Source organism: Paralichthys olivaceus, chromosome 19 (genome assembly GCF_024713975.1).
Source record: "Paralichthys olivaceus isolate ysfri-2021 chromosome 19, ASM2471397v2, whole genome shotgun sequence".
NCBI classification, from domain to species: Eukaryota; Metazoa; Chordata; class Actinopteri; order Pleuronectiformes; family Paralichthyidae; genus Paralichthys; species Paralichthys olivaceus.
Window position 1 is genome coordinate 6,327,382 of NC_091111.1, and position 21,484 is coordinate 6,348,865.

A 21,484-nucleotide genomic window follows, 5' to 3' on the forward strand; every position below is an offset into this window, starting at 1 on the left:
TTTTATATGAACACATAACACGTACATACTTCATGCTTGGCACACCCACGACCGACAGACCGAGATCTACACCTGACTGATCCCCGCCTCACCTCCGGGCTGCCTGGGCAGTAAGATGGCCTTCTCCTCCGTCCTGTTGGGCTGGTTGGCTCCGGCCCTGGTGTTTCTGCTCGTTCTGCTTCTCATCGCGTTTCTCTCTTTCTGCGTGTCGGTCAAATACTCTCACATGAAGTACGATCACATACCCGGGCCCCCCAGAGACAAGTAAGTCGAGTGGCTCGGTCACTGTTCGTGTTGATGTCGAGCTTCAGCTAACATTAGTGACACTTTGTTTTCACCCTCGCAGTTTTTTCTTCGGGCATTCACCGACGATTCTGAGGATCATGAACAATGACGGGATAATTCACGACAAGTTCCTGGAGTGGTGAGCGATTTCTTTTCAGTGTGTGTGTTACTACCCTCACACGTGTATTCTCCCACTTGTAACTACGTCTTCAGCTCATCTGGATGTAAATTTACATTTGAGATGATCAAGTCCAACTCATCCGTAAGTTGTCTTCCACAGGGCAGAGAGGTACGGGCCTGTTTATAGGATAAATATCCTTCATTACGTTACACTGTGTGTCTACTGTCCAGAGGCTACCAAGGTAAACACTGCACCTTTCACTGACCTCTGTTGCATAAGCATGAATCAGCACAATTCACTGTCTTTCTGTGGCCCCCTCTTTTGTTTTTCAGGAAATCCTGATGTCCCCCAAGTACCCCAAAGACAAGTTTGTCTACAAGAAACTCTTCTACCTGTTTGGTCAAAGGTAGTAAATAAGTGGTGCTCATGTATACACAGAAACCATGTTGTCAAACTGGCCAAGCAACATTTCAGTTCTGACACAACTGAGCGTCCTACATTTTAATTAGAGGCCCACCAATGCAAAGTTGGCCAATATAAGTGCTGAGTATATTATTTCAGAGAAAAACAATGCAGAGAAGATTTGCATGTAAGTTAAAATATCTTAATTTGAGTTCTATATTTTTCGTTCAATAACGACATCTTAAGAAACACTACCATTTTTTAAATAAACATCAGCTGTATGTATCAGAAATGTTTTTACAACCTAATATCAGTATTGGCATCAGCCCCAAACATTCCACATCAGCCCAGCACTGACTGTAATGTCCAGTCAAGTAATCTGTCAATGTTTGTGTGATGTTGCTGGATCACTGTTTTGTTATGTGAAATCATGTACAACCTTATTTTACTATTTTGAAAGAATTGTGTTCAATCCCTCTCTTCAAGGTTCTTTGGCGACGGCCTCTTAACAGCACGGGACCATGAGCAGTGGTATAAACAGCGCCGCATCATGGACCCTGCGTTCAGCAGCTTGTGAGTTTATTATGATTTATTCTTCACCGAGGGACAGAATGGTGAAGCCTTAACCTTGAGCGTTTACCGTCATTGCAGAGCCTCTTCGGAAAGTGGGCAACTCTTTTTAAGTCTTCACTTTGCTATTCTGCTGTCTATTACTGCGACTCCTTGCAGGTATCTGCGAGGTCTGATGGGCGCTTTCAACGAGAGGGCAGAGATACTGATGAATAGCTTAACGGATGCTGCGGACAGTAACACTGAGGCCAACATGCTTGCCCTCTTCAACTGTGTTACTCTTGACGTTATTGCTAAGGTATTGTGTTTATCTGTTTTACAGTTTCTTCTGCAGCTGCTCTAACCTGAATTTTTTTTTTCTCATGCAAAGACTCGTCCAACTGTTGCTACTATGTCAATATATATGTTTGTTTCCCTGTTGACTCTCAGATTGCTTTTGGTGTGGATTTAGACCTGCTGCAGAATACGTCACCCTTCCCTAAAGCCATCGAGACATGTCTAAAAGGGATGGTGCACTTTATCCGAGACGCCTTTTTTGAGGTATGTCTTCACTACCAGTTTGTTTGGAGTTAATATGATTAAAAGCTCATAAACTGTTAAACGTCCTTCATTTCCAGTTAAATCCAAAGAACAGATCATTCATTAAAGAAGTGAGGGAGGCGTGCCGCCTCCTGCGTGCAACCGGAGCTCAGTGGATCAATGAAAGAAAGAACGCCATGCAAAAGGGCGATGACGTCCCCAAGGACATCCTCACGCAGATCATCAAAGCTGCTGGCAAAGGTTACAGTCCCTAAAGTTCACCTTCACTCATACTGGATAAGAATTATGTTTAAATGCTCCTGTGTTATAACAGGGTCATGGCAGCTGCAAACAATAGGATCGAGATAAGAACATCGAACATTTTCATTTCAATATACACACCCTCACTTCTCCACATCAATAGCAACATAAATGGATAGATTAGAAACGTAGATAGATACGTAGACGTTAGTACAGAAAAATGCACATTAATCCTAGATGGACACCTGTGATTATAAGTAATATAGAGATAAGTCAATATTACTTGACTTGTTGATTCCATTTCCTGATGATTCCAGAGGGGAGCATGACTAAAGAAGATGAGGAGTCTATGTTGGACAATTTTGTGACGTTCTTCATCGCAGGTGAGTCTCTGTTGTTTTTAAGAATTTCCTTTTTCTGTAGCACAAACTAAGACTGACCACATAAGAGGGACATTAAACCCAAAATGTCAGTAAAATGTGTCTATCCATCTGTTTCAGTATGAATTCTGAAAGTATATTTATAGTCCAGCACTGTGTGTGTGTGAGTTTACTCTGTACATTTTCAGGCCAAGAAACAACAGCTAATCAACTCGCTTTTTGCGTCATGGAACTGGCAAGACATCCGGATATACTGGAGAAGTAAGAACGGCATTACTCATTGTAAATAATGGAACTTCTGAATGATGGTTATTTGAATTGTGTTTCATTTCTCAGAGTGAAGAAGGAGGTGGATGATGTCATTGGGGTGAGACAGGAGATAAGCTATGACAACCTGGGGAACCTGACCTACCTCTCACAGGTATATGCCAGGAAATCATCTAGAGATCATGACAAACCGGTATCATTTCCTGAACTGACCCACACGGTGACCTCACCTCAGGTGCTGAAGGAGACTCTGAGGATCTATCCGACGGCTCCGGGCACATCTCGTGATATACTTGAAGACATGGTCATCGACGGCATCCACATTCCTGGAGGAGTCAACTGTATGGTGAGTCATTCGCGTTTGAATGTTTTTATACTTCCACCTCTTTGTCCCAGTTTAGTGCTTGGCTCCAGTTCTTGTGTTTAAACGTAACAAATTTCCCAAACGGAAACAGAAAAATATATCTGATAGTCATATTTTAGACAAGAGAGATCATTTAGCATTTTCTTGTTTGCAAAACTGTATGAAATTATGAGTAATAAAAAATAGTTCCTTTGTTGACTAAATGATACATATGACTAAATGTTTTGGCTTAAATTTGACTGCAAAATAAGTATATTGATAACACTTAAAAATGTCTTATAGTGTGTTTCTGTTTCATGTTCAATGAATTGCTCTGAAATGTAGCTCAGCACCTATGTGACTGGGAGAATGGACAGATTCTTCAAGGACCCACTGAAATTTGATCCAGACAGATTTCACCCAAATGCCCCCAAGTGAGTTGCATACAAAGGCATGTTTTATTTTATTCTTGCTGTGTCAGAGCGCTGCTCCACGAAAAAGTCAGAAGTACATTTAATGAGGTTGTGTCTTATCTGTTTTACAAGGCCTTATTACTGCTACTACCCTTTTGCCCTCGGTCCACGCTCATGCCTTGGCCAGAACTTTGCTCAGGTGGGTGGTGACAAAATATACATGTGACACATACTTGGTATCGACATGTCTCTTGGGTGAACTGATTTACAAGTGGCTCTAAGTTCCGGTGTGAATGCACCAGAGATGCATGGAGGACACATCTGTGATACCGTCACTCATCAGTCCACATTCGGAGGTGGTCTGTTTTCACTGTGTGAACCCAAATGTCCTGGGCCACACTGAAGGACCACCCACTCAGCTGATATCCTCTGATGTGCTACAGTCAGAACCGACAACTCCCTTTTTTTCTTATTTAAATAGTTTTTTACTAAAATTGATTTTAAATGTTTTACTTTTTCAAATGAGTAATTACTTATTTCATTACATAGCTGAGCACATTGTACTGATTTGCTCAACTTCCCCTTGACCCACTGTCTCTCTCTCTCTCACACACGAATAGAAAAACACAAACACATTATTTGCAATGATGTACGTTTTTATTTACTGATGATTTTTGAAATGCAAGTGGCCAACAGACTGGGGCAGGACGAGCAGAGCAGATATTTTACTGAGGGCACTGCAGGGTGAGGCAACCAGAGACTGAGAACAGGCAGAGTAACCAAAGGTGGAAGTGCAGGATAGAGGAGACAGCTGTAGAATTTCTACCACAGACGATGTATGATGATCTAGTGGATTCTTGTAAGATGGACCTTCACACACTGAGACCAATAAGTTGATTGTGGAATTCAGCTCAGGCGTGCAGATGAAATGGCGAGAGAACAGAAACCAGGAAGACACACCCCAGCCAGCCACACACTAAAACAGGAAACACAGACAAAACAACGGCAAAAAGCACACAGCTGAGTCACTGGAGACACATTAGGAGACACTTTCTAGCAAAACTTTGAGCTTTGAACTTATGACGGTGTCACCCTACATGCATGTTGATACCATGTCTGAACAGCCATGTAAACACCCTGAATGTGTTTTCAGATGGAGGCTAAAGTGGTGATGGCCAAGCTGCTCCAGAGGTTTGATTTCACCCTTGTCCCTGGAGAGACCTTTGACATGGTGGACACTGGCACACTTAGACCAAGGAGCGGAGTGGTGTGCTCTATCAGACACAGGAATAATAACAAAGAGATGACCACACAGTAACATAAGAGAGCAATGTAACAGTCTGTTTGCAGATATTAGGTTGCCGGGTTGCTCACTTGATATTTTTTAACTTTTGAATGCCTTTTGTTTTATTACTTTCTCTGTCTGTGCTCAGTTTGAAGTGCTTTAACATCTCAGTTCATATGTTGTTGTCCTGGTTTTTCATGGTCTTAAATAGATCCTGACCGATATATTGGTTGACTGATAATATTGGCCAATAGGAGCCTTTCATAGACATATCTATCAGTGTTTATGTCTGCGGACATGAAAAACCTTTATTTTACAGAATAAGTAATTCAGATTAAACAATGTGGAAAAGGTGTTCATACATATTTATGTTTTATCTACATTTTATGTAAACATGTTTATTATCTTAATTCGAGTTATATATATTTGGAAGAATTTAAGGTTTTCCTTTTATTTCAAAATATTTTTGATAAACTTTAGGGTTAAAGGGTTTAATAACAACATCAATATATTAATATGAGAAATCTTAATAGAATCCATATCGGTCGGGCTCTATTTTGTAAAGGCTGTGTGGTGAGCATGCAGAGTACAGGTGCTCTGGCCATGTGTCTCGAGCCTGTCTGCTGAGCTCTCAAAGCACAGTCAATTCCTACTCACCTGCTGCTTTAAGAGCAGTGCTTACAAAGTGTGTACCATTGTCACTGCTGAGTGGTATTTTTTTATGGTATGTAGATTAAAAATGAGAAACATGAAAACTTTTGATGAACCATTATCTGTTTTCTTCTACTAACATCCCTCCCTTTGAGATGTGTGTCATTGAAGCACAGAGAGGAAACATATGCAGACAGGGTTTGTTGTTAGGTCCAAATGTTTGAAATGTACCTGCTCTTTCATCCAGTTCTTCTCCTCTTCTGTCGTTTTACTCTGCAGCTCTTGCAGATCAGCTGTGGGTGTTGTGTGTGCCAGGAAGTGAAACAAGCTGAATGGTTAGGGGCTATTAAGCTGCAGCATTTACAGCTGCCTCCACGTTGGCGTTTCCTTCTAAAACAACATCTGTGTTGTGATTGTGAACTTACATGTACAAATAACTTGTTGTGGGGAGCAGCACGGCTTCCAGCAGCTGTTGGTAACGCACAAGAGCACTAGCTGTATGAAAGCGCATTTATTATTGAAAGATTCAGAGATTGGCCTTTTTCATCACTTTGTCCACATCCCAGCAAACTGGACAGTGTGACAGTGGCTAAACTTGACCTCAGTGAACCGTGGTTTGTTTGGACCAAATATAAAAATCTGGGTGCGACATATTTCAATATCTATTCTCCCATGAGATTATGGCAACATAGACCTATGTTTGATAATTCATAAATTGTTAGTAACAGATCATTTAATGGATTCATCCAAATAATCTATTGGGTATCCATCCATTATCTATACTGCTTAAACCTTGAGGGTGGGGGGAGCCGATCTGAGCTAACATTAGGTGAAAGGCAGGGTACACCCTGGACAGGTGTACCACAGGGTTAACAAACAAACACTTATATTTATTCGTAGGGTCCAATCAACCTGCATTTGTTTGGATGTACTAACATGGATGAACATACACACTCCACACGAGTCGACATTTAGACACAACCAATCAGATTCGCACGCAACCTAAAAGTAGATGATCAACCTTACTGTCATGAAACTTGAACTCTGTGGACGTGAGGTGCAGCTCTGGCTGCCGTGTCCTAAATGACCTGTCACTCCTCAGAGAGTTCTTTGGAAAACAGCCCAGCTACCCAATGTGTAACTTGCAGGAATAACTGTGGGCCCAAAGAATGAAAGGAACTTGAGTCAACAGAGAGGTGTTTGGCACCACCTGCACTCTCCTGTGTTCATGAAGTTTGACGTCTTCTGAATGATCTCTTATCACTTATTGTGGAAAACGCTGGTGTTTCCTACCACCAGTGGTTTCTTTGACATAGCAAGGACCCAAACCCTCACATCAGACATGGATCAAACATGAAGACCTGAGCCTGTATTTCTGCAACCTGTGTGTGGTAATTGTACATCTGCTGTGCACCTCTTATCCTCCCTGGAATGCCAATTGCCCTTTCCCCATCATATTAATCCCTTACAGTTACTTCTCCAAAGGAGAAAGAGAGGGAAAAGGAGGGTATTACTCAGCTTAATGCCCAATAACAACAACAATAATAATATAATGTAATTAAATAATGACGACAAGAGAGAAAAGGATATTAAAAAAGGTAAAGGGGAGTTAAATAATTGGAATCATAAGCGAATAACGTAGGCAATTTTTTTTTTTAAATTTCTGTACAGTATTAGTTTTCTGCGTCCTCTCCCACCTCTCATCAACCTCACTCGGGTCTATACCACTGTGCGTCATACTGTTAATCTGGTCTTAGTGAACCACGGACCGTGTGGCTTCCTCTGTTCTTGCTGCAGCGCATCTCTATTTATAGGTATCGGCCATGTGTCTGTGAGCTGCCACTCATATAAATACAATAATCAATCTGCCTCACATCATCTCTATCCCTGCTCCACTGGCGACTGAAGTGACAGCCAGTATGTCACTGCCAAACAAATGTTTCTGGACAACACGAGGGCAGAAGCAAAGTGTTTTGTTTAACTTCATATTTCACCCACATAACACAATAATTATCTACGCACCATAGCTGTTGTTCCTCAGCGTACGTTCAGAAAGGCTGGATGCAGCCCTCCATAGAAAACCAGAAATGTTTGAAGCCGCAACTGATTTGTATCCTTCCAGTTAGTTCTAATCCATCATTTAGTTGTCATGCATCCAGCTATTAAAAACGTGTTTGTTGAGTTTGGACCAAGTTCCTTCAGCACTGTAATTCAAAAGGCACAATGCAGGAACACAATGAGAAGTTTATAGCCAATAATCATACCCAGGGATTGTATAACAATTTCCCACAACATTTTAACTTTGGTGCAGGCCCATACAATGTGGTTAAAATAACCTTTCTCCTGCTTGCAAAACCAACAAAGATCTGAATCTGATAAACCCATCCTGTACAAACAGGGGGAAAATATGTCCTGTGCACAATAATACAATTGATTATTTTGTTCTTCGCTGATTTGGATGCTTTGTGAGCGGTTTTCCAGACATGGCTCCAAGGTGAAAGAGTCAGTCTGCGACATTCAGTAGAAACAAATAACTCTGTATCCCTCACGTTCCTGTTTCTGCTCACGTGTCTCAGGCTCAGTTTGAGGTTTGGAATCAGCTCTTTCTCCATAATAACCGCTTCTGTCACTCTGACAAGAAATACAGTTGACTGCCCTATGACTGACTGATCTTTTACAGCATTGTGTGACAGCATTTGACAATGAGCCTGTCCTGACTGCTCTCTACGTTGTTTTAAATTAACCGTAGCTTTTTTCAATAGACATATCTGCTGCAGTGGTGTGTATATGTGAGTTTCTGTCCTGGATCCTGACTCATACCTGGCTCAGGGGTCAGTCAGTCACACTTGACTTGTTTTGGACAGTCATTAGCCCAATGTCATTTGCCCTGCAGTTGAAACACCCACTGCTCGTCCCTGACCCTCCTCTGCCTCTGCCGCTCCCTCAGACTATTCCCCCGTCATGCGCTTGTCCAAAATGTTGTCATTGAGCCATTTGATGTCCATCTGCACTTTTCTCGTTCTTTCTTTGGTGTCTTTCCAGAATTGACCTCTCTGCATGGATTTCATGACGTTCCACGTTTTGCAGTGCCACAGCGGACATGGTGCTCCCTGTGTAATCTGAGTGAATCTGTCTGAGAAGTGATTTCCCATGGAGATATGTTAATCTGTCCATGTCCTTTTACTCTGGACTGGCCACAGTGGATGTCATGTACTTGTCTGCCGAAAGTCTTTCTCAAATCCAGTTGTGTCATGAAATTTGCTCTGATTCAGAATTAAATCTTCATCTCAGACTCTGAAGGCTCCCCATCTTACCAGGGAAGGATCCAAACATAAATACAAACAATACTGACAATAAATATGACAATTTATCAGGAAGTTTTAAGCTTTTTTGAAGAACACATTGTGCTTAAACAAGGAATTCTTTTCAAAATATATTCAATGATATGTGGCTTTGCTCAGGGCTATAGAGCTAGCAGTAAAGAAGTAATGACTTAAATGTACACCTTACTATATCAGGGATTGTTCATGAATCTTGGACATATGATTGGCTCCTCTGTAGAGTGAGCCCCTTTATGGCCACTGATTTAGCAATCCTAGATGTATAACTTAGGTATCTCCCTCGCATTCGAGTCTATATCCACCCCAACACAAAGGGTGGTGATGTCAGTGGAAGTGTTGGGAAGCCTGGAGGAGCAGTAGGTGTTAGGTGTGGTGCAGGAGGTCTGTTCTGGAGGATCCGTCTGCAGCTGCACTCTGACACATAGAGCACAGTCATGCTCCAAAACAGCCTCATATACCTACTGATTAAATACACTCTAGTAATATACTTAACATTTATACTCTAACTGTCTTTCCAGTACAGTGAAATCACATTCAAATGCAACATGGAGGCTAAAGTGGTATTGGCCATTGTGGACACTAGCACACCTCCTAAATCAGAAAGAGGAGTGGAGCCTCCTGTCGTTGTGGGGCCTTACTGACAGTGTACACAGGAGGGCGCTGTAACCCTGCAAAGAAATCTCAAAAGCGCTTGTTAAACTGAAACTGAAAGATTGTTACTTTAAGCTGGTTCAGGTTTCGAGTTGAATCTAGTAACTGGAACAATAACTTACACAGGCCTTTAATAAAGAGGGATTTAAATGTAATCCGTGTCTTGTGCTTTATGTAAGTCATAAACACACACATACACACAGATATACAACTTCACAAATAACACACATATATATAAGACAAATAAGTATAATCAAAAATAAAAGTTTAATGATATTTATTTGTAAAGTTGTACACTTGTGTACACACAGATTTGCATAGATATGGTTATTAGGACATTGCAGTTGGTGTGTGTGAGTGTATTTATATGATTTTCTACACATAGTGTCCTAAGCCACAGTTTTGATTGATTTAATAGATCAACATAATTTCCTGTGTTGAACTTGTGTGACTGTTGCTTTAAGAAGGCTGAGCCTCACAGTGATGAGGCTTCACTTCTCTTCTCCTCCACCTGCTGCCCCCTCCTATACCTCCTCCTACACCTCCTCCTGATTGGCTGCTCAGGCCCAAATCCTCTTGAATGATTTCAAACCGAACCCAAGTGTGTGGACATCCAGGAGGAGGAGGAGGAGGAGGAGAAGTAGGAGGGAAAGGAGGGGAGGTGTTCCTCTGCTAATTGTGAGCTGACTGGAAAACCCAGAGTGCCTCCACCACACAGCACCTTCACTAAAGAGGCTTATCCAGGACCGAGAGGCGCGCTGAGAGCAGCCGGTGAATAAAACAAACAGGCTGTTCGCTCGACCCTTCGCCATTTTCTCGTTAAATCACGACCGAGGTCTCAGTTTGTTGCGCCTCACGCTTCCATCGGTGGGGGGGACGGAGCGATGTCCAGCGGCGGACATTGCGCTGGAACGCGGTGTGTTGCGCGGACGGGATTCTTCATCGGGGACCAGCGGCTGACTGGAAATCACTGGTAATCAATATCAAATGAAACCATCACGTGTTTGTGTTATTGACGGAATGTGAGCACCGAGCTCCGGCCAGGTTTCTCCTCTCAAAGATCAGTGAGGGCATTCACTTCATGCTCGGTTGGTCGTAGCATCGCATCGATATTTGTATGATCGGCCTGTTGAGGAGGACGCACAGATACTTTCTGGACCATGTTTTCCTTCTTTAACGCGCTTCATCTGAGGGTTGGTTCTGATCGTTAACCCCGAGCCTCCGTTTGAACGACCTGAGACCGAGCCGACACAGTCATGGCTAAAAACCCATCCGAGGGACCGAGGGATGACCTGAGCCAGATGACGGACGAGGAGCTGCAGCGGTGCAGCAAAGAGGAGCTGCTCCGGAGACTGAGGAAGGTGGACGGGGAGAAAATGAACTTGATGATCGAGCACGGGAACATGATGAAAGACATCAACCGGAGGCTGCAGGTGCACCTGCACGAGATCCGGAGCCTGAAGGAGATCAACCAGAAGCTGCAGGACGACAACCACGAGCTCCGGGAGCTCTGCTGCTTCCTGGACGACGACCGACAGAAGGGCAAGAAGCTGTCCCGGGAGTGGCAGCGCTTCGGCCGCTTCACTGCCAGTGCCATGTGGAAGGAGGTGGGCACCTACATGATGAAGCTGAAGGAGCTGGAGGCCAACCAAGACACCGTGCTGAGGGAGAACACTGAGCTGAAGGAGATCATCTTCATGCTGGACGAGGAGAGGAACGGAGCCGGGTCCAGGAGCTCCATAGACAGCCAGTCCAGTCTGACCAACCTGAACGGGGGCACCGGCACGGTCAGGGATGTTGGGGACGGGAGTAGCACGTCCAGCACAGGTAGTGCAGGAAGCCCTGATCACCACAACCACATACACAAGCCATCAGAGAACAGTAAGCTGGGCCCCACCATGAGGAGGTCCATGGATGACCTGTCAGCACCACACCATCACAGGAGCATCCCCAATGGACTTCATGGTGAGTACACACAAGGCCTCCAACTTGTTGAACAAACACCCGGCTTCCACAAACTGCCCCCCAACCATGATATGAGTTTCAAAAGCATAGCTCATTTACCCATTTTTCTTTTAAATGTCCCTTTTGATTTCATTTTTTTATATTTGGGTCTAAAAGTCAATCTTCTCTCAAAGTCTCAAATGTGTGACTGATTTTAAAACCCCTCCATAAAATGCTTCTCGATTTCTTGCTTTTTTGATTCCACTCAAGTTACACATTGTTACTCTATTTTCTATTTAGTGTGAACTCAGTAGTCTTATTATATCTGTTCTCCTCTCCCTAGTTTCATTCCTAGTTGATAAAACAGTCACCATATGCGTGTGATGGCACTGACAACATATGCTGATCAAAATTGCTGTGAAGGATTATCATGTGGGGGGTCTTGGCTTAACCTCACTGTAAAGTCTTGATTGGGGTGATTATCACTCACACACACCCACACACACACACACACTGACCACACTGCATCCTTAAGTGGCCTTTTCAGTCCCATGCTACTGTCGTTTGAATCTGCACTGATTTAGGTCACTGCACTTAGGGTCCTCAAGGAAGAGGACTTATCTTAATAGCTTTTGGAGGGGACTCAAGCAAATAGATTTTTTTTCAGGGTCGTTCCCTGATTATCATTGTTGTCCTTGGTCACAGAGGAGCACTTGTGCCTGCTTAGGGCCCATTTGAAATGCATGGCATCGCACCAGAAATCAATGTCCCTGTTTTAAGACCTAAATACACAGCTGAAAGCTGCAAGCTGGGATGAAAATGCCATGATGGAACAAGAGGACACTAAGCCTCGTTCAGCTACATGGGCTGATAACTTGCCATGATCTGTTTGGCGAGGGGAATAAACACATTCATGGGCCAAAAAAAAAACCCATTTATGTTTTTATTTTACCATGATGTGCAAGGACAGGGCGGATGTATGTATGAGCCCAGGGGAAGCAGGTTCAAATTAGATTACAGGAGTCGTATTTCATCTATCAGATGGTCCTGGAATTGTGGGCCGTAAAAACTGTGACATTAAGTGATATCAACATATAGAAGCATGCACAGGGAAGAGCTGAGAGAGACCTTAATTCAGAAACACTCACGCTGACACACATTTGTTTGGCAGTGTTTGGCCGTCATTATGTAACTTCAATATTGTGTCTGCAGTAGCCCAGCACCTCTCTAAGCCGCTGTTGCGTTAGATATGTGACATTGGGTGCCCCTGAGGCTCTGGCTCGGTGTGTTTATCATCGACAGTGATGTACAGATACTCTATAACACGCCCGCCCATTTCACTCGGGAGGTTTATTATTCCATTGTTCAAAGCAATGCATCGGTAATGAGATCGATGTTATCTGGTCTTAAATAAAGCTGAGCATCACAAATCTCTCTGGCTTCTACATAATTGCAAACAACTCCATGCATAGAGGAACACAACTTCTATTAACATTAACTAAGATGTTAGTCGATTCAAAAACAACAGCAAAGCACCGGATCCCAATCTACTACTACTACTACTCAAGTCGGATGACTGCACCCAGAGGCAGCAAGATCAAACAAGTGCTTCATCACTTCTATCAATAAATAATCCTCAAGACCCCAGATGTAAAACATAATTGCCTGCAGGTTGAAGCTTAACTTCTGCAGAAAACTCTTCTCCAGCACACACTTTTCACAATTGACTGCTTGAAACCTGAGTGAAGCGACCATGTTGCGAGGTCAGATCTGGTCGTGGTGTGAGGTCTGCAGGGTGGCTTTATTTAATGCTGTCCAAATGCCAGTGGCTCCCTTGGGCATTTAGGAGACGAGCTCGAGGACCGCCGCTCAAGTGCTAAACGAACAGCATCTGTCCGGATGCCAGACACACACACAGATGGGAAGAAGGGAGGGAGAAGTTAGTTTGGAGTCCAATGATTAAAACCAACTTGTCTGAGCTGGAGGCTTCTGATTTATTCCATTATAGTCACATTTTATAATTTTGTCTAATGCGTCCGTTTTAAGATTTTAATTTCTTTAGAGGCAAATGGGGCACTGTGAGAGGAATGCGTGTAAGGGAGCCCAGCAAAGGGCCCTCAATGGGTCTTGGTGGCGTTGTGGGAGTGGCTGAATGGCTGTAAGGGGTTGGCTGGGAAGCTCGAGGGTGGAGGGGCGGGGGACTGTTGGAGGGCATATTGAGCACAAAGGAGGCTGGGTTTCAGAGGTATCCTGCTGTCTACTTAATTGAATTTCTTGTGCGTTGACACGGCTGAAAACCCCTGCTCCCCCACACCTCTTCCTTCGGGCATGGCTGTGTATATGCATGTTTACTTGGACAGGGTGAGTGTTGTTATGTGTGAGGGGAGCAAAGATTTTCTGCTCTGAAGAAATGAAAGACAAAGCAGCAGGGGCTATATTAAGTACCGCCGTGCTTCATAGCATATAAAAGTGACTTCTATTTCCAGGCTTCTCAACGTCTGCACTCACTTCTGGTGGTCTGGGACCCAGTTCCAGTCGCAGACCGTGTGAAATATGATGCTGTCACAGAGAGCTTGCATTAGGCTCCCCTATAGTGCCACAGACTGAGTAAAGCCTTATGAGATTAAGACAAAGTGGCCGAGCGAGACAGTAAAGTGGTGCTTTGACATTGTCCAGATGAACTGATAAAGAACCTCTCTGCAATAATGCTTGTTGACCTTTAGCAGACCCTCACACATTCCCATGGCCTTTTAGCTGCCAAAAAGCTTTAAAGGAAAATTGTTTCTAATAACCACAGAGAGTAACTGAGGCTTCTCGGACTCTCAAACACATTGTGCTACTCTTACCACTTTGCAATCCCTCAGCATCAAGACTGGGTGTGGACAGCATCTGATCAGCTCTTATTGTGCAGCAGGATTTCATTTCCCTAGAATTATGTCTGCGCTGTAGAAAGTTGTCTCTGTGTAAACCCTTTTATGAAGTCACCAGTTTCAGTAAATTCAAGTTGATTTAATGGAGTGAGCTTGACTAATGCCACATTACCTCAGTTTCTTTAAAAGTTACTTAGCCTTGGTCGATGACTCAGTTCATTGCATGCTTGGACTGATTAGAAGCAAGCTCGCAAGGAAATGAAACTTGGTAAAATAAATATTGATTTATTTAATGAGTTTCACCACAAGTTTCTCAAAGTGTGGTATGTGTGTGTTTGCTTTTCAAAGGCTGGTGAGATGTTGAATCAGGCAGTTGACAGCTGGACATTTGCACCCTCAAACAGTGGACCGTCATAGGTGATACAAAGGCTGGGTCAAACCAAAATTTTTAAACGGCAAAATGGTGCACTTTGTTTTTAAGGTGAAATACATTTGCCCATTTAAAAAAAAAAAAGAAAAAAGAAAAAAAAAAGAGAAGTTTTGAAATCGGGTCAAGTGTAAATCTACCTTGACAGCGCTGACGTTTGAAAGAACAGAAAGCAAGAGAATACAAATGGCAAACGCTAACACAGATCATTAGCTGTGTAACATCCACTTCTGATTTCCTCAGGCATATTCGACTGCATACAAATAGGTTTTTTGAATAAGCTATAACCAACACCAGCTAGCTTATCAGGGAGTCACCTTTGCACAGAGACACTTTTCAGATCTAATCACCAGAGTCTGCCCGTCCATTCCACTGCCTGTGGCTCTCAGAAACCAGTTCGATAGGTTTAGTGATTCATCGGAGATTGAGACACAAAAGAGCTTCAGCTCAATCCATGAATGTGAATCTGATTTACATGTTGTATCACATTCCCTGTGTGTGCGTGGGTTTGCTCTGTCATCATCCCACAGCCCAAAGACATTGGGCTAAGGTTAATGGGTGACCAAAGTGTAGGTGGGGATGGTTGTATGTCTCTATGTGTCAGCGCTGCAATGCGCTGGCGACCTTTCCAGAGGGGACCCCGCCTCCCGCCCAAGCAGCTGGGATTGGCTCCAGCCTCCTGCGACTCTTGAGGGATAAGATAACGGATGGATAATGGATGGATGGGTGAATGTTGTTTGACATTACAGGAGACTGCTTGAACTGTTACTACTTGTGTAAACTGTGCTGTTCCTGCGACACCATGCCTTCCTGTGTTCAGACACTCTCCTGAGTCACCCAGTAAATCTCCCCTCTTACGCTCAAATTAGGTTCAAATTAGTCCTAATTGACTCACTGACAAGTCATAAAATTGCATCTTAAAACTGGGGTCTTTAGCGCCCGGCCCTCGCGTGTGTTTAATATATGAGCTGCGACCGTGAGTGTGATACTCTTTCGCTTTCTCATTTACAGGCTTTTCTCTCTATCTGTCTTGCTCTCTGTCTCTTCAGTTTCCTTTTCTTTTACCCTTGGGCAGTGACGTGACCTTAAAGCATTACATTGAAACTGTAAAACCAGCCCTCCCAGTTGGCCACCAGTGTGTGCAAATTAGTCAGTGTCTTGATAGTCACATTCATGTGTGACAGAAGTGGTTTTCTCTCTGAGGTTAGTCGTCAATCCGCTTTAAAAGTGCAGACAAAGCATTGTAGTCTCTCTTGAGAATACAGTCTTCAATTGTCAGGGTCAGTTTTTATGAGAAAGAATCAAAGTTCTTGTTACTTTGTTTACATGACTGTAAAATCTGTATCTTTTATCGTTTCTTCAAATAACGAGGTCGGGCTTTCAGTGTCTCTTTTGGTTTTTCTTAATCAAACATCAATCAGGGAATCACAGCCTGCTAGTCAAAGTCAGCCTTGGCAATTCACTGAGTGCGTGAGCTCCGTTCTCATTTCAAAGGAAACCAGTGTATCAACAACACAATGGTGTTTTCCTCTCGGCTGTGGTTTCATGTCATTGTGTGGCATGTCTGCGAGGCAAAAAAAAGGGCGTCTGAGCAGGAATAGGATGTTTTTGTCACTAATATCCTGTTTGTCCACACTTGGATTCATGTTTCTGTGTTCCGAGATGCTGACTTCAGCTCTTGCAACCTTACCCCTAGTTACATCTGTACTTTTCTCATAAAGGGCAGTTTCATTGTGTGTACTCAAAACTTAAATAAAGGAACAACCCCTCTTGCTGACATAACTGAAATTGCAGTTGTGATATAATTGCGAAAATTATTGGGATCACATCGGGTCATGTGAAAAGAATTAGTAGAAGTTGTTGTCCTTTTTAAAATGTACTGTTCCAAGAATTTCTTTCAATGTTTAGTTTTGAAGTTTGCAAATTTCTCCCAAATTCACAGAGGAAGGCACTAAAATTCTCTTTTATGAACTCCCTCTGGTGTTGACATTTAAATATATATTTTTTAAGTAATCTTCCTCAGTGACCGAGTAGCGTCAGGTACTGTTGGAGGGTACTGTTTGTTTGGCTTGTGTTTCCCAGCACCCTGTCGGTGTGAGGCCGGGTCGGCTGATAACGCTGATAATGGAGTAGAAACACACACACACACACTTAAGAGAGACTGAGAGAAAGAGAAAGAGCCATGGGGGAAAACTCTCAGCTGTGAATGAAAAGCCAGCCTGTCAGGATGTCCCACATTCCTGGATAAACAAAAGAGGAAGTGGGTCTCTCTTTTCTTAGTGACACAGCAGGAATGAGACTATAGCATGGAAAGAGGAGCAGGACGATGGAAAATGATAAAGACACGTGTGTCTCTAGGTCACTTTTTGAACTTTTACCTCCGCCTCGTCTTCTGTTACCTGACAGAGTCGGCTTCTGCTGTCTTCCCCTCACATTCCGTCTGCATCCATCTCTCTCCCGGTTCCTGTGAACCCGTCTGATCCGCTGCCCGTTCATTCCCATCATCACAGCACTCAGCCGACAGAATGAGGTTATTGAGCCAGCGTGAGTCTTGCACACAGGGACACACTCACTCTAAGGACTAATGCAGTGTCTTTGACAAAACAATATGTTTTTCAGCAAATGTGTGTCTGTGTGGCCACCACTGTCTGAGTGTGTGACAGCGCAGATGTTTTCTGGTGTCACTTACATCAAAACAATCTATGTGCTCACAAATATTTGGGCATTTTTTTAGGTCCTGTGTCGCTCTCTGTGTCTGTACTGAGCTAAGTGGATGTCCGTCTTTTCTGTTCATTGGGCAGCGGGCTGCTAGAGGGGATGGGTCGCTCGGTTGCCTAGGCAACAGCGATGATCAGTGGGGCGATGGTGGACGGGGCCCATGCCTAGCCTCAGAGTCACTGAAGCAGAGGCAAGTAAAGGATAGGGGGGATGGGGATAGGTTTCGGCATGGTCGGCCTTTATGCTGGTTGACCCGTGCAGAATGATGCCAGCAAGAGTAAGGTCAGCTGTGTGTGTGTGTGTGTTTGTGTGTCTGCTGCTTCAAAACAACTCACACATAAGTCACAAAGAGGGCGTGGTCAGAGTTATGCTCATTTTAAATTGGAATTAGCTGAAGTTGTTAACCCCTGTTTATCCCTGTTTGTGGTCTCTACCAACTCCTAGAAAAATATCTGGCACTTTAATCGTGAAACATTTTTAACAGGAAGTAGCAGAATGTTGCGAGGGAATCAAACTTTAAAGTTGTGAACCATTAAACCAAAACAATGACTAGTAAACATCTATATCTGAAATGAGACCGAAGAGTCAGGTTAATGTATGAAAAAATATATCTAATATAGCAGGTTTAAAATATTTCTTGGTTGATATGGTGTTTACTGGTTCTTCATCATCTAGTATAGACTAACTAATTCGTAATTTGTTTGTGATGCTGCTTCTGCTCAGTCTAAAAATACACTCATATAAAAACATAATGTGGTTAACTCTAAACACAGTTGACTAAATAGAGAGATAACCTCACTTGCTCCAATTACTATAAAAGTAAAAGCACTTTAACTTTGTGTAGTAGTAGTGTTTCTCATAGTAGTGATGAATGCAAAATATTACTTAGGAATATTTCCTGACTAGACGTTATTTTGACTCAGTTTAAACAAGGCCTGAAATAGTGCCTACTGTACTGGAGCTTGGCTTTATAATTATATAATCCTTAACTGAATAAAGTTCATTTTATTGATGGACTCTGCACCGCTGGCAAGACCCTTTTATTGATCTGTGTCCTATATCAGATCCAAACTGCTGATTAAGATGTAAAGGACATACACTGGAGGGAATTCAATAGAGTAACTGGGTTCATTGTCAAAAACCCATCTGGGGCTGCTCCATAAACTCACTATCAGCAGTTCAGTTTTGTCTATGCATCATGCCCCGTGACCTTCAGCAGTGGAATGGTCCCAGGTTGCCAAAAGTCAGCAACTTCTAGACAGAGCACCTCTTCATCAGCTCCTTTCGGGGGCCTGGGAGGAACAAGGTGTTCATCTGGATTTTCTGGCCTGTCAGCTGTTCACATTTGGTCACCGTGACATTGGAGGCTGGAGTCAGCAGATGTTTTCACCTTTTTTGCATTTTAGTAGTGCTGTCACCTCACTCGGACTTGTAGTTTAACAGTTACAGATTGTTTTCTTCCGTGCTTGAGTGCCTGTAATCTCTCCATGGGGCAACGTTTGCTTGGTCGCATATGGAATGGCTCACTAGTTTTCAAGTTGAGGGGCCATTTCGCTTCATTCGGAATCTGTGCAAATGTTTTAGCTGCTAGCTGTTGTGATAACAGATATTGGAACACTTGATTTGATGCTTAGATAATAACAACCTCACAGTTTTCACATAGTTGCACATAGCTTTGGCATAACTGGAGCCCCAGAAAAATGTGAATCTGGCTTCTGCCCCTCAAGATGGATGAGATAATGCGAAGCTTTGACGGTCAACCGAAGCATCTGGAATCAATTGTACTGTCTCAGTGCTGTTGCTCCATCCTCAGGAAGATTTTTTTTTAAGAATGGTTTCAGGTAACTGCTCTGCTATCCTGGATGCTAATTTCCTCTTGCGGGCTGGTTTTATCTTCCAGAACTGGTGTAACCTGGGAAAACATGTCTTTATTGTTTTGGGATGGGCCTTCGAGACAGACATTTCTCCTGATTCTTCCTTTTTATTTGGAGCCTTTAAAAAAGCAGTAGTTGCATGACAAACAGGGATTATGTGAGGAATTAATCTTGTTGGCGAAGTATGTTAAGAATTAAATAATTGGGGAACATATGACTTGTGTTTTTAAGTCTTCTGTTTTGGCAGAGGAGTTTGAGGGATTGTAGGCCTCCTCCTCCTTTTCTATTAATGCCCCACATTAATGCCGCTGTGGCCATCTGTCAGTGTGGCCTATTGTTGGTGTTACAAAGATGGTGGGAAAAAGTAGTTTCCTCTCTGTCTCATGCAAACAGAGCAGAGTAGCTCTGCCTTGGAATGAGCTGCAAGATGTTTTAAACTTGGAATTGTTTCCCTCTCTTGGCATTTTTAAAAATCCTTGAAAGTTAGTTTTCATGGAACAATGTCATTGCTCTTAATTTTTCTTTCCTCTGCTTAGTTAGTAGGATTACAGAAAAAATGCTGAGTGGATTATGAAACTTGGTGGAGGAATGTGAAATGCGGCAGGAAAGATACCAGTGTAGAACATTTTTTCACTTTCTGTTACATTGTTGATTTCTCTGATCTCGTGAAAGAAATCAGGCATGTTTAAATGACTGATATTTATAGGTGTGTGCAATTTGATGCAGATCCAAATAAAAATCTGGTTGTAATTAATTTGAATGTGGTTTCATAAGGGGACTGATTGGGGTTGGCAGAGGTATCTGCTTTTTTGTTTTAATCTGTTTGTTGTGTTTTATGATTTTTGTGTTAATGGTCCCTGTTTGTATTCATATACGACACAGAATAGGGAAAGAATAAGTATCATACATTAGATAAATAGCAGCCCATTAATAGATAAAGGATGTGTAGTATAGTATAAAATAAGATAAAATGTAAAACTGATTTTTCTCTCCACTTGATAGGAATTGAGTTTCACAGAATCATACGATATTTGACCTCACACAAGAGTTCAGCCTTCAGCACTACATAGAAAAAAAATGAAATATCTTAATATATAATGAATTTGTTGAATCCATGTCAAGATAGATAATGAAGCAAGACATTGGAGCAGCCACGTTAGTAACATTAATAATTCAAATATATTCAGAAATGTTATAACCTTCGGTCCATTCATGTTGCTCATTGGGTCCGAAACCTGTCTGCCTTATGCTTTCTTTGATAAAATATTTAAAAAATAAATTTGACAGATAAAAAGTAGGTTAGTCACCTGGGGAAGGTCAGAGGTCAGTTTTGAACTCTCACTGCTATGAATACATCATCAATGTTCCCTCCACATGAAATATTTATTCCAAAAATTATTAATCTCTCTTTCCCCTTGTGTCCCAGTTGTGCTGCTCATGATAAGTACTCGTCGACAATATTATCTCTGTTGAAATTTCATCAAAAATGTATTAAGACCACCGCACTTAACAAGGCTCCATCTCGGATTATGAAGGCTGATCAGAGTCATTATTCATCTGAACTGCCAAGTCGCGGAGAGTTCGATTCCAGCGGTATGACTGTGACAATCATAAAGCGCTTAGGTGGAAGCTGATAATCATATGAAAATGCAAGCGCATGGAAAAGGACTGGCCGCCTGGATAGATGAGAGGCAGAGAGGTATAAGTACAAATGCTTCTTTATCTTTTCATCTTATTGCATGTGTTTGATATTCATGGAATTGGAGGATATGTGTGGTGGTATTAATGTTGGTGGAACAATCAACAGGGACGTCCACGATTATCTAAAACTCTGGAGATGTTCCTGGGTCTTCCTCCGATCCTCTTTAACTCCATCTGCTTTAGCTCTGGGTTCAGCAGATGCACAGATAATGTCAGATTACATGTGGGCTGCGTGGCTCTGGTTGGCCGCATTGATAGACCCTAAAAAGAGGACTGCTGGAGGTTGATCTATGGAAAGTGGACTGGAAGTAGAGATGGAGAGAGTTTAGTTTTAGAGAGCTTTGATGGAGGTTACACAGGGCTCACACGTATGCCACACGAATTGTTGTTGTTGTCCATTACGAAGAGCAATAGCATGAGCGAAGTAAGCTGTGACATCATCATCTCCCAAACGCTCCATG

General features: G+C 42.7%; 2 protein-coding genes and 1 long non-coding RNA gene across 6 annotated transcripts in view; 2 read left to right on the top strand and 1 right to left on the bottom strand.

Moving 5' to 3' along the window:
• The first annotated feature begins 21 nt into the window (after positions 1-21).
• Positions 22-5,605, top strand: LOC109632307 (cholesterol 24-hydroxylase). The gene is made up of 15 exons (XM_020091528.2): positions 22-264; positions 347-424; positions 566-647; positions 739-812; positions 1,295-1,381; positions 1,538-1,676; positions 1,808-1,918; positions 1,996-2,158; positions 2,476-2,541; positions 2,727-2,799; positions 2,875-2,959; positions 3,041-3,151; positions 3,494-3,582; positions 3,694-3,760; positions 4,715-5,605. The coding sequence occupies exons 1-15, from the start codon at positions 116-118 to the stop codon at positions 4,877-4,879; spliced, it is 1,539 nt and encodes a 512-aa protein (XP_019947087.2). The 5' UTR covers positions 22-115; the 3' UTR covers positions 4,880-5,605.
• Positions 4,197-4,835, bottom strand: LOC138405499 (uncharacterized). The gene is made up of 2 exons (XR_011239242.1): positions 4,659-4,835; positions 4,197-4,537 (listed from the first exon to the last, which is right to left on the bottom strand). It is a non-coding gene; the product is annotated as an uncharacterized lncRNA (long non-coding RNA).
• A 4,558-nt stretch (positions 5,606-10,163) lies between the features above and the next one.
• ccdc85cb (coiled-coil domain containing 85C, b) overlaps positions 10,164-21,484 on the top strand; it is a 44,567-nt gene continuing 33,246 nt past the window's right edge. For 2 of the 4 annotated variants that reach the window (XM_020091852.2, XM_020091854.2), the window contains exon 1: positions 10,164-11,454. In XM_020091852.2, the coding sequence (XP_019947411.1) occupies positions 10,746-11,454 (709 nt within the window). In that variant the 5' untranslated portion in view covers positions 10,164-10,745. The remainder of the gene's footprint in view (positions 11,455-21,484) is intronic. The other 2 variants (XM_069514487.1, XM_020091851.2) reach the window with 2 other exon arrangements.

What these genes read in the sequence shown, in the direction of transcription:
- LOC109632307 (XM_020091528.2), top strand. Translation starts at nt 116, where the DNA reads ATGGCCTTCTCCTCCGTCCTGTTGGGCTGGTTGGCTCCGGCCCTGGTG. An exon ending in TTTCACCCAAATGCCCCCAA is followed by an intron (nt 3,583 to 3,693) that starts GTGAGTTGCATA and finishes CTGTTTTACAAG; the next exon opens with GCCTTATTACTGCTACTACC. An exon ending in TTGGCCAGAACTTTGCTCAG is followed by an intron (nt 3,761 to 4,714) that starts GTGGGTGGTGAC and finishes ATGTGTTTTCAG; the next exon opens with ATGGAGGCTAAAGTGGTGAT.